The following is a 12,276-nucleotide window of genomic DNA, read 5'->3' on the forward strand; positions in this document are numbered from 1 at the left end:
GACCAGACATCCTCCAGCTTCTGTCTCTTGAGGGGCACCAGGCAGGGATGCCCACTCTCCCCTTCACTATTTGCAATTTTTATTGAACCACTAGCAGCAGCAATTAGACAGAATTCAGTAATTAAGGGCATAAAATGCAAGAACGTGGAACATAAAATCAGCCTTTATGCGGATGATGTGTTACTCTTTCTCCAAAATTCACAAACCAATATCTCTGGGGTGATTGAATTGATAAACTCTTTTGCAAGAATATCAGATTACTCAATTAACTGGTCAAAATCTACAGTCCTACCGATTAATTGCTCCCTCCATAATTCCTCTTCTACACCACTGCAATCGGGAAATATAAAATATTTAGGTATTAATGTTTCTCCCAAGCTTGCAGATCTAACTAAATTAAACCATATCCCACTTTTAAAGAAGGTAGAAGATGATCTGGCTAGATGGAAATGTCTACCCATATCACTCATGGGAAGGGTTGCCGCTATAAAAATGATGGTCTTACCAAAAATAAATTATTTATTCTCAATGATCCCAACTAAACCGCCACAAGATTGGTTCAGATCTCTAGATTCATGTATGTCCAAATTCCTTTGGAAAAATAAACCCCCACGTATAAGCTTAAAAACACTACAAAAGACCAAGGATAAAGGAGGACTAGAACTGCCTAACTTTCAGCACTACTTCTTAGCCAACAGGCTTCAGTTTATCTCAGGATGGCTAAAACACACCCTCTTAGATGAACCTTGGCTAGATGTAGAACAAGCACTCTGCAATAATCTAGAGATCTCAGACCTACCATTTATCAGCTCAAACATCCAACGACATGAATGCTTTAAAAGCATCAACATCAGCTCTTCTCTGACAGCATGGTGGGAGTTTCTAAAATTGACGGCGTCTTCATTAATCCCATGCAAACGTACACCTATCTGGAACAACCCTGACATATTACAAAACAATAATATGATAAACTTTTCAGATTGGAGTGATAAAGGAATCAAATATTTAGAACATATACTAGAAGGAACAGAATTTATTTCATTTGACGGACTAGTTACACAATATGGGATCAACAAGAAAAGATTTTTAGAATATCAACAAATTAAATCCATAGTAAAAAAGAAATTTAAACCGGGTCAAGTTGAACTACAAACACCACCAAGTGTGGTTCAATTTCTTACTCTTAAACCCCCCAAATTACTATCCAAAATATACAGAATGCTTTCTAAAACAGATGAATCAATATCACTTCCTATTGCAAAATGGGAAGCGGATTTATCAGTTAACTTAGACCTAAACTTCTGGTCTCAGATTTGCTTAAAAACCTTTCATCTAATTAGAAATCCCAGTCTTCAATTAATTCAATACAAAATACTACATAGAGTGCACTATACAGGTCATCGGATGTTCAAGATGGGCTTTACGTCTACCAACAACTGCTCACACTGCCAAACCAATTCACCGGACAATTATATCCACGCTCTTTGGTTCTGTCCACCAGTTCAGAAGTTTTGGCGCGAGATATGTGAAGACTTATCGAAGTGTCTGAAATGTAACATTCCAACTTCCCCCTTAGTGTGTTTGTTGGGCAGCTTAGATAATGTCACTTCAGAAAAGAATATCGCCCATATGGTTTTCACTGCCCTATGCATAGCCAAGAAAACAGTCCTCATGAACTGGAAAAATAAAAATAATCTTAATTCTAACCAATATAGAAATTATCTATTAGATTACATTAGTCTTGATACAGCCTCTGCCACCACATCAGATCAATTGCTCTGGGCTCCTTTGATCAGCTCCATCACCTAGTGGGGGTGGGGGGTCATAGTTTGGTCCCGCCTTCACTGTTGTGATTGGTGTGGGGGTAGGGACAGGCTTAGGGCGTCGGGGGGTTCCCCGGAGGCATCTTCCTTGGGGGGCTCAACCTGGGGTAGCGGTCATGTCCGGTTAGGGGCTCTGTTGGCTCTCCGGTGACTGTTTCCTCGCGGCTGCGTGCAGCGGGGCTAGGGGAGGGTCTGTGCTGACGGACGTGGGTTACTGACCTGGTAGCCTGGCTGCCCCTGGGTGGGTCCGGGATGGGCGTGAGGTTCTGGGGGCGCTCCGTCTCTGGGCTGGGACCCGGACCGGGCCTCGGGGGCTTGGGTCCTGGTTGGTGTGTTGCCGGGGTTGTGGGCGGGTGGGTGCATGGGGGCCCAGCCCTGGAGCAGGGTGCCGCCGGTGCGTCGAGCCACCTGGGGGGCTCTTCAACTGGTGGGGGAGATTGTCACATCTTGCAGGAGCTTTCCTCTCCTCAGGAGCTGCCTCTGCAGGAGGGGGAGATACAGGAGAGGTGGAGGAAGATCTCAGCCTGGGTGTTTATTGTCTTATGTAGTCTGGAAGATGAATGGATGGTGGGGTGGGTGCAGTTTTCTCTGTGGTGGGGTTGGGTGGACTGTCCCGGGCTCTGTGGGGCCGGGTGGCGCTGCTGCACTGGGCCTGGTCTGGATGGGCCTGGGCCCCCTTTCCCTGGCGGGTCGAGGAGTATGGGGGTGCCTACTGGGGTCAGCGGGGGAGCTGGCCCCAGGGAGGGGCCTCTGCCTCAATTTTATCCCACAACTTAGACATTCACATTACTCACACTCTCATTACACATACATATAGGATCTTGGGGGTGGGCACGATACACGGAGTCCAAAGTACCATCAGGGTGTACACCCCACCCCTGGCATCGTTGCCCACCTCTCAATTTTAAATACACGTAGACATTGAGGGCTAGCAGGAGGGACCATGCGCTTACCTGCTGCTCTCTGGCAGGTAGCTCCAAGCCCTCCTGGGTTTTAAATGCACCTTAGAACACACATGCATCAACATTACAATGAGCGGGTGGAGGGAGGTTCGGAGTCTTCTCTCACCCCCGTTCTCTGCGACCTGCTGGAGCAGGGGGGCTAGGACTAGGAGGAGGAGTTGGCCCCGCCCCCTCCAGGGCCCCGCCCCTGGAGGGGGCGGGGCCCTGGAGGGGGCGGGGGCACCTAGACCCGGTTTGTAGAGTACGCTTGGGGAGTGTGATCGTGTGTACAACGTCTCTTTATGTCTGTCTCCACGTTGGTTGAGTGTGGAGTAAGTGCATATGAGAGCATGAGGATGGGAATGGATGTTTGTATCTGTGTGTGCCTGTATGTCTGTGTCTATATGTCAGGTTGGGTGTCAGGCGCCACCTCTCTGGGGACATCTCAGGCCCTCCAAGGTTTGGAGGCCTATCTCCCCCTACCACCACTTCCCCTGCCAGTGGCGGACCCCCTCAGACATCGGTGCGTTGGTGGTTCTTTGTGTCCGGGGATGGGCGTCCAGGTACACACCGGCTCACTCCTTGGCGGCCGCTTATCGGGGCCTGGAGCCTGGGGCTCGCTCGGGCCACTTCGGAGGTGGGGTGCCCCTGGCCTCTCGGCCTGGGGCTCGGTCACTCAGGCGCAGCTGGCTGCCGGCGGAGCTCACGGGCGCGTCACTGCAACTCCCCCTGGCTTCTGCTCCGCGGCTGCTGAGTGAGCCCTCATCTGGGACTCTCCTCAGCTCTTTCCGGGACAGTGGCGCAGCTGCCCCTCTGTTGGTCTTCCTTGGTCTCTTGTGTTCTGGGGGCCTCTGGATGTCTGGAGTTTTGATCTCCTCCACACCTGCTTCACGCCCTGGAGGACGGGGCTGTGGCCCCCCCACACCCTCTAGCAGATTATTACATGAAGGAACCTTTTAAAAAAACAAAAAACAAGCGCGTCCATGCTCACAGGTGTACACACGGGTGATCACACCCACAAACTACACCCTTTTTGGCTCCTACCTCAAAGCACACTGTGTTTTGTTGATCTTATGTGCTGCACAATAATGTTTAACATTTAGTATTTACTGTCATATTCCCATATATCATTGTGATGTTGTTTATTCTATTACTCTTGTTCTCTTCTGCTTGCTTTCTTTTTTCTTTCTCAGCAGGTGATCCAGGTGATCGATATATGCATTTTTTTTCTCTGCCCGTTCTGTTGGTTTTTGTCTTTTGCCCTTCTCCCCCGTCCCTCTTCTCAGCTGTTTCTCTTTCCCTCTTTCTTTCTCCCCTTCTTTCCCCCAGTCAAGTCTGTCCCGTATTCAGTAAGTGAAAATAAAATAAACAATAAAAGGTGAATCAAATGGACCATTACGGCAAGGCTGGGATGGTCAGTTTGGTAAAGTAAATCCGTTGGGCATCTTTCTTTGCCTTTAGACAACAATTCTGATGGCAAAAGAGCCAAACGGGACAGGCCAAAAAAAAAAAAAAAAAAAAAAAAAAAGAGAATAATTACTACCAGCACGAGTGGTAGTTTGACCCGTGGGGTATAAGCCTTCCCGTGTGTGTGTGTGTGTGTGTGTGAGATTTCTCTTATTAAAGTTATTAAACTGTGTTTTAGTTCCTTATGATCTGTAGCGAGCCTGACGCTCAGTGTCCTTTTATTCTTTTAACATATTTTTCTGTGTTTTATTTCAGTGAACAGAGGACGTGCCAGTGGCCCTGGGACCTCAGGTGGTGGGTCGTTTCACACTTTCTTTTGTACAGCACCGGGTGGGCTGCAGTGATTCTTTTTGTGTGATTTTCTTTTGGTTCCACGGCTGCTGGTAAGTCCAAGTTCCATGGTTGTTTTATTTTCACTTTAGGACACTGTCAATAATGACGCTACATCTTGGTTTTTAATATTTTATTTATTTTTACTATAAATAAAACTGTTTTAATATTGGAGCCAACCTGCCTCAGTGTGCATGTTTGAATCTGTGCGGCATCCTTTTATTCCTTTTATCCATTTTTCTTAAATATATTTCCTGGGGGTGAAATTCCCCTAGGTGGCGTTGTTATTTTATTATTTCCTTTTATCTAACCCCGCCGACCACTTGGTCACAACAGCACAGGTTGGTTTTCCACAGAAACAAAGCTCATGTTCATGTTTATGCTCGAGGCAAATACTGAACTCTGTGAGTCATAAAATAAATAATGTTTGGTTTGATGAATCCATACAACACATATGAAGTGAACTTAATACAAACCGGTTTACAACACATGATCACATTTTATTCTCTGGATGGTGAAGGCTTCAACTTTATGTTTGTGAAGTTAAACTTTACAGAAAAGCTTAAAGTTAAATAAACTGACTATAAATGTTAGAATTTCATGCAGTTTTCTCAAAATGTTTGTGTTTCAGGTTTCTGTCAGCTGATTGGCCCTCTCCAACATGCTCCGCCCTCTGCTCTGCCTGTGTGCTCTCATTGCACTGACAGGTAAACGCACACACCTGGCAGCCATTTTGCAAGTGTCCTCAAAATACTCGAGTACAAAAACATGAGAGTGACGATGAAGAAAGCTTTAAGTACAAATAATCTGACATCGTCAGCAAAGTTTTATCTTTTTTTTATTATTCTTTAACAATAAAGCAAAACAAAAAGCCCTTTTCAATTGAACTTCTCATCTTTGCAGTTTTATTACCTTCAGTATCCAGAAGTCTATCAAGCTGTCGTTTCCTGTTATGTTTGTTTCCAAGGACAGCTAACTGATGATGTCATAGTAAAGCTTTACACTGATTGGTGAACAAACGCTGTTTAATCCCTTCATGAAGTCAGTTTTTCAGCCTTCAGCTTTTCCTGTTTGTCCGACCAGCTAACAGACTGTAGCTCACAGCTCTCATGTGTCTTTGTGTCTTCAGGTGCTCAGTGGTCCTATCAGCAGACATTCAATGAGTCTTCAGTGGTCAACATCAGCTCATGTCCCATCACGTATTATGGACAGCAGTACGAGAAGCTCTATGTGAGTAGGATGAAGCCTGATGTTTTAGCAGATCTTTGTGTTTCCATCACTGTTGCTGTTTAGTCTCCACCTGTGGCAGAGATCATGTTTGCAGACTGAGTGAACATCAGCAGTGAATGAAGGTCACACACTCTCTGTTCACGGATTCAGGCCCTCAGAGGGCAGCTGGCTTTAAGCTCAGAGTCTCATTAATGTCCTCTGCAGTGATGCTGAGTATGTGGACATCACCTGATGCAGCTTCCTGAAGCAGAGCGAGAGCTCTGACTGAAACCTGAGCAGCTCTGACACCAACAGTTCAGCTGTAAATGACTCAAAGCACAAACGATGTTGATGTTTGACTCGTTGTGTCTCTGATTTTCCACAGGTGAACATAACATCTGGAAATGTTACCGTCTGTTTCAACGGCTTTTTCAGTCCTGAAACTGGAGGCGACTGTGTTGTGGAGCATTCACGGGGCGCACACCAATTTGGATTTTTTATAAATCTACAACCTTCCACTGCTGATGTGGATTATGTTCGTCAAAAATTTCCAACCATTCAGAACCGTTTGGAACGCTATTTTTTGATAAAATTTCCTCATGTGAGTGTTTTTCTTTATCACATTGTTAAATCTGACTGGTGTGACTTTTTAATGTTTTACCTCAAATTAATTGTATGAACACTGAAAACCAAAAATAAAATTTAAGGTTTTATCACATTAAACGCTTTTGTAAAAGCTTTTAAAGGAAACTTCCCCGACAGTGTCTGAAACTTTTCTGTTCGTTACAGTTTGGTTTCTTTCCTTTAAACTTTGGGAGCAGCTCACAAGCAGCTCTGGTGTTGGACAGATACACCTCTGATCCAGTGGTGAGTCTCTGAGTGTTTGTAAACAACTATCCACATCTGTTAATGTTTAAATACTACATGAAATTGGCAAAAATTCTCATTTTCATCTTGACCTGTCTGCTTTGTTGTCATAACATTTATTGTGTTTGTTTCTGTCAAGGTGTATGAGCTTCAGGTTGGTCGAACCACAGTTGATACAGTGAATCTTACTTCCTCATCTCGAGGTTTCTTAGACATCAGTGGATGCAGACACTCAGGTAAGTGAATCTAAAGCTCCAAACTTGACTTTGGGATTCTGTAAAATTGAACTATATGAATGTTACAGAGATGTTGGTGCTCACAGTTGTTAATAACCCTCTGGTTCTATGCACCCCCTACAGCTCTTAAATTAACATAAGAAACATTTTTTCACAACCAAATTCAGCTCAGTGGGTTGTTCAGTAGGTCCTAAAAATGGATCTTTCATTTGCTCATTCAGTGGGCCATTCAGGGGGTCAGCATAGTGTGGAGGATGTCATAAAGCCATTGGACCAATCAGATGTAAAACACAATATTTATGAGTTTTTAAAAAAAAACACGACGGAAAGGTGATCTGTTAGTGTTTAAACTAAAATAAACTCTCCTTCAATCCTCAGGTCAGATGTATCGACCTGGTACAGTGATCAGCTCTGATCCACAAACCTGTTTCAGCCTCACCTGTAATGAAACCGCAGTCCTCAACACCTCCAGCTGTGGTGCGCTGGAGCGCTGTCAAGGCAACGGCATGTAAATATATCCTCTTTGTATTTCAAAAAAACGCTGTGATGACAGAGTTTAATAAACAGAATTATATGAACAGCAAGACAACACATAGCAAATCAATCTGCTCCACTGCAGCAACATCAAGTAATGTCCTTATGTTGATTCATGGTTTTCTTCAGTTTTTGATCTACTGCAGAATATTTTTAAGGTCATCTGCTGTAAAAAGCCAGGCCAGGAAAATCTCCTTCATGTTTTTCTGAGTTTTATTCTCAGTTACTTTGACACATCTGCTGTGATGCTCACAGAACTATTTCTGACTGTCTGAGTCAAAATTGAATCGAATCAATTTGAATCAGGGATTGATAAAATCAGGATCTTATGAATCGAATAGAATGAGTTGCAGAAGTCACTGATGACTCAGCCCTACTTTCCAGTCCTTGTCATCCAGCCAAAAACAGCAGGTGCAGGGTCAAGTACAGCCCAGAGGTCTGACCAGGCACCATCTTCAGATGGGCCACCTTTGATTAGCCCTTTGTTTTGCTTTGACACAATAGGCCATAACACGATGCAAAGTTATACCTTAATCCTAATTATTAAATCGTACAACAAGCAGTATGCATCAACAAGTGACAGTGGTTCCCAAAGTGGGGGGCGTGCTCTCTGGGGGGGGGGGGCAGAGCCATTGCAGTGGGGGCGCGGTATGAATAAAAACAACAAACAAAAAAGAGTGCTTGGACACTCATAACATAATTCAATTCAATTCAAAATGTATTTGTATAGCACATTTAAAAACAACAGAGTTGACCAAAGTGCTTCACAATCAGTTAAAAACAAGAGAAACAAATAGAGAAAAATTAGAAACAAATGCAGGTAAATCAGAAGAAAGTGAATTAACATTAAAAACATAAAACAGGCCTGATGGTACTCATACTGAACTAACTAGTAAGTTTTAAGATGCGATTTAAAAGACTGAATAGACTCTGAAGTAGGAATCTCCTCTGGCAGATTATTCCAGTCTGGGTGCTGCTGCTGTGAAGGCCCGATCTCCTCTATGCTTCAATCGAGACCTTGGTTGTGCTAAGAACATCTGACTAGAAGATCTCAGGACTCTGAAATACATGTTGAGGAGTTCGTTTAAATAACTGGGCACCATATTATTTAAAACTTTAAAAGTAAGTTAAAGAATCTTAAAATCAACATGATATTTTACAGGGAGCCAGTGTAAATTTGCTAAAACTGGAGTGATGTGTTCATACATTCTAACACCTGTTAAAAGATGTGCAGCGGCATTTTGGACGAACTGCAAGCGATGAAGAGATGAGTGTTGAAGACCCAAATAGAGAGAATTGCAGTCTAGAGGTGATGAAGGCATGAATAAGTGTTTCTGGTCTCTTGGAGGAAGATGAGGCTTAGCTTTGGCTTTTCACGTAACTGATAAAAACTTGTTTTCACAACTGTGGACACTTACTTCTCTAATTTAAAGGAGCTATCTAAAAACACTCTGAGATTCCTTACAGTGTGAGAAAGATGAGAAGCAGGAGGACCGAGGGTATCAGTTAACTTGTTCAAAGGGGCATGAGTTCCAAAAACCATAACGTCAGTCTTATTTTCATTTAGTGTAAGAAATTCTGTGTTAACCAGTCTTTAACATCATGTGAACAGTTAAAGGCTGCAGTGGGACAGAGACATCTAGGTTCAAGGGGAAGTAAATTTGGATGTCATCAGCATAACAATGAAAGGGAATGTTGTATTTCCTAAAAAATAGATCCCAAAGGCAGCATGTACAAGGAGAACAGAGTCGGACCCAAAACAGACCCCTGTGGCACACTACAACACATAGGGGCAGAGGAAGAGGAGTATTGCCCAATTTTAACAGAAAAAGGCCTCTCTGATATGTAAGATTTAAACCATGATAAAACCATGCCTTTTAGACCAACAACGTGTTCAAGTCTCGATAAAAGAACAACTGTGTCAAAAGTGGCGGTCAAATCTAAAAGGACTAAAACAACTGAGTAACCTGAGTCGACAGTTAAAAGAAGATCATTAAAAACTCGTAAAAGCAGAGTCTCAGTACTGTGACGAGATTTAAAACCAGACTGGAACATGTTTTTGATGTGGCTCCCACACAAAAGATGAAACATCGCCAAATATGCTTCCAAACCAACTTCCTTTCAAGCCAAAGACTAGAACATTGTCAGGGTTCCTGGGTCGGTGACCCAGTGTTTTCAGTTTTGTTCATGTTCAGTTTATTTTGCCACTTCCATGTTCTCACTTCCTGCTTTTCCTGTGTCAGCTCGTCTCGTGTCATTAGCCAGATTATGTTCAGCCTTGTACTCACCTGTTTCCAATCATTGTCATCATTCAACCTGTGTATTTAAGCCCTCTGTTTCTACTCATTCACTGTCGTGTCATTGATGTACATATGATGTTATGTTGTCGTTTCCGCCTGCGTTCAGCCAGCCGTCCAGCCAGCCATTTCCTACCTCTGTTCTGTTTGTTCACTCCATCGGCAATAAACACCCACCTTCACCTACCTACCTGTGAGTCCAGCATTTGGGTCCTCCTTCTCTCATCCACGACACTACTCCTGACAGAATGACACGACCCCGCGTTGTGGACCCAGCGGACTCTGACCTTTTTGAGCGGCAGGAGGCAGCGCTCTCCTTGTGGGCGGAAAAGCTTCAGGAGAGACAGCGGCTCTTCGCGGAGCGAGAGCACGTCCTTTGAGGGTACTCGCTTGGGTCTGGGCGGGCCTCGGAGACCCAATGATTCACCCACCTGCTACCTCCCATGCACCGGAGCATCTGCCGCGGAGAGTGGGCGTTTTGCGCCGCGCTTCGGCGGCTCCCTCTCTCGCGGGTCCGCTCCTCGCTCACACGCCACCTGCCTCATTCACCGGAACTTCAACCTCGCCATGGTGCAGCGGCTCCGCCTCCCACCTCGGCTCAACAGAGGCTCCTGCGCCAGAGGCTCGGCTGTGTACCCCGCCCGCTTCCTCTTCTCGGAGAAAGCGGCGCACACGCCGCCATAACAAGGACTATTTTCAGCAACTCCCGATGGTGAGCTCCAGTGACTGTTTTTTGCACTCACCATCTGATTATTCACTTAAAACGCACAATAGCCTCATTTCTGATGCAGGGGGAGTTTCCCTCCTTGAGGATGATGTGGACTGGGAAGATTTTTTCTGCTCTGCTTCCCCAAAGACTGTTCAGTCAAAGACTGTAAATAGTGGTGGCAGAAAGACCAGAATAAAACCCGATAGACCTGTCAGTGTCACTCAGCCAGTCGTTATTTCCACTCCTATCAGTCAGCCTACACCCACTCCTGTGCTACCTCCTAGGAGGAGGGCAGCTGCGACCCAGTCTACCTCCCCACCCGTTCCTGTTTCTTGGGTGGGGGTGACTGGTGTCCAGCCACCTCCCGTGCCTGTCCCGGCGCCTAGGCTGAGGGCAGCCAGAATCCAATCTGACCATCCCAGAGGCTCCAGCCAGTGCCCTCATGCTCTGGAGGCTCTGAAGAGCTAGCCTGCCTACCCATCAGTCCACCACTTCATCCACCGCCTGATCCAGCCTTTCACGCACTAGCTTTATCCCTGGTTAGGCTAGCTGAAGTGTCCCCTGCTCAGGCACCGGCTTTACTAGCCCAGGCTGTAGCTTTATCTCCCGCACTAGCTCAGTCTGTAGCTCAGCCATTAGCCACACCAACCTCAGCTCCATTGTCAGCCTCGCCTACTTCTGTTCAACCCTTAGCATCTCCACTCCAGTCAGTTCCCTCATCTGCTGTTCAGCTTTCACTCCAGTCAGTTCCCTCATCTGCTGTTCAGCTTTCACTCCAGTCCCCTGTAGTTCAGTCTCCTCCTGTCCTCCAGTCTACTCTAGTTCAGTCTCCTGTCCTCCGGTCCCCTCCAGCTCAGTCTTCTGTCCTGCAGGCCGCTGTCCAGTCAGTCCAGTCTGCCCCTGTCCAGTCTGTAGTCCAGTCTGCCCCTGTCCAGTCTGTAGTCCAGTCGCCTCCTGTCTCCCAGTCGCCCGTCCACCATCCTGTTCAGTTCCCGGACCTGCAGCCACAGCACCCAGAGCCAGCTGTGAGCTCTCCTGCTCCTCAGCCAGGGGTTTCCGCACCCGCTGGCCCGGCCTGTCTCCAGCCAGGGGTTTCCGCACCCGCTGGCCCGGCCTGTCTCCAGCCAGGGGTTTCCGCACCCGCTGGCCCAGCCTGTCTCCAGCCAGAGGCTTCCGCGCCTGCTGGCCCTACAGCTGTTGCTTCGCCTGGTCCAGCCTCAGACTCAGCCTCTGCTTCGCCTGGTCCAGCCTCAGACTCAGCTTCAGCTTCTGCTTCGCCTGGTCCTACAGCTGCTCCTCAGTCTCTGCCGGCTCCCACGCCGCCTCCTGCAGCTGCTCCTCAGCCACCTTCTCCTCGTCACCGGCGTGGTCGACCACCGGACCGGCTCAGTGGCCGCCGCCGTCTTCCTTGCGGCCGCCCACCAGAACTGTCCCGTCTCGGCCACGGGGCCGCCCACCAGAACTGTCCCGTCTCGGCCACCGGCCACAGGGCCGCTCACCGGAACGGTCTTTGTTTTGGACTGTTTCCAATCATTGTCATCATTCAACCTGTGTATTTAAGCCCTCTGTTTCTACTCATTCACTGTCGTGTCATTGATGTACATATGATGTTATGTTGTCGTTTCCGCCTGCGTTCAGTCAGTCAGCCAGCCATTCAGTCAGTCCTTTGTTCATTCAGCCAGCCGTCCAGCCAGCCATTTCCTATCTCTGTTCTGTTTGCTCACTCCATTGGCAATAAACACCCACCTTCACCTACCTACCTGTGAATCCAGCATTTGGGTCCTCCTTCTCTCATCCCTGCGTGAACACGTGCTGGGCTCTCCAAATCACGGACAAACAGTATATCACATTCTTGATTTTTAG

At 46.6% G+C, this 12,276-nt stretch overlaps 1 protein-coding gene across 1 annotated transcript in view; it reads left to right on the forward strand.

Annotated features, from left to right (window-relative positions):
• LOC112431562 (alpha-tectorin-like) overlaps positions 1 to 12,276 on the forward strand; it is a 40,005-nt gene that overhangs the window by 11,585 nt on the left and 16,144 nt on the right. Inside the window, exons 2-8 of the mRNA XM_076879965.1 lie at positions 4,487 to 4,614; positions 5,193 to 5,268; positions 5,691 to 5,791; positions 6,156 to 6,371; positions 6,560 to 6,637; positions 6,777 to 6,873; positions 7,252 to 7,381. Coding sequence (XP_076736080.1) covers positions 5,223 to 5,268; positions 5,691 to 5,791; positions 6,156 to 6,371; positions 6,560 to 6,637; positions 6,777 to 6,873; positions 7,252 to 7,381 — 668 coding nt within the window. The 5' untranslated portion in view covers positions 4,487 to 4,614; positions 5,193 to 5,222. The remainder of the gene's footprint in view (positions 1 to 4,486; positions 4,615 to 5,192; positions 5,269 to 5,690; positions 5,792 to 6,155; positions 6,372 to 6,559; positions 6,638 to 6,776; positions 6,874 to 7,251; positions 7,382 to 12,276) is intronic.

Source organism: Maylandia zebra, linkage group LG3 (assembly GCF_041146795.1).
Source record: "Maylandia zebra isolate NMK-2024a linkage group LG3, Mzebra_GT3a, whole genome shotgun sequence".
Classification (NCBI taxonomy): domain Eukaryota; kingdom Metazoa; phylum Chordata; class Actinopteri; order Cichliformes; family Cichlidae; genus Maylandia; species Maylandia zebra.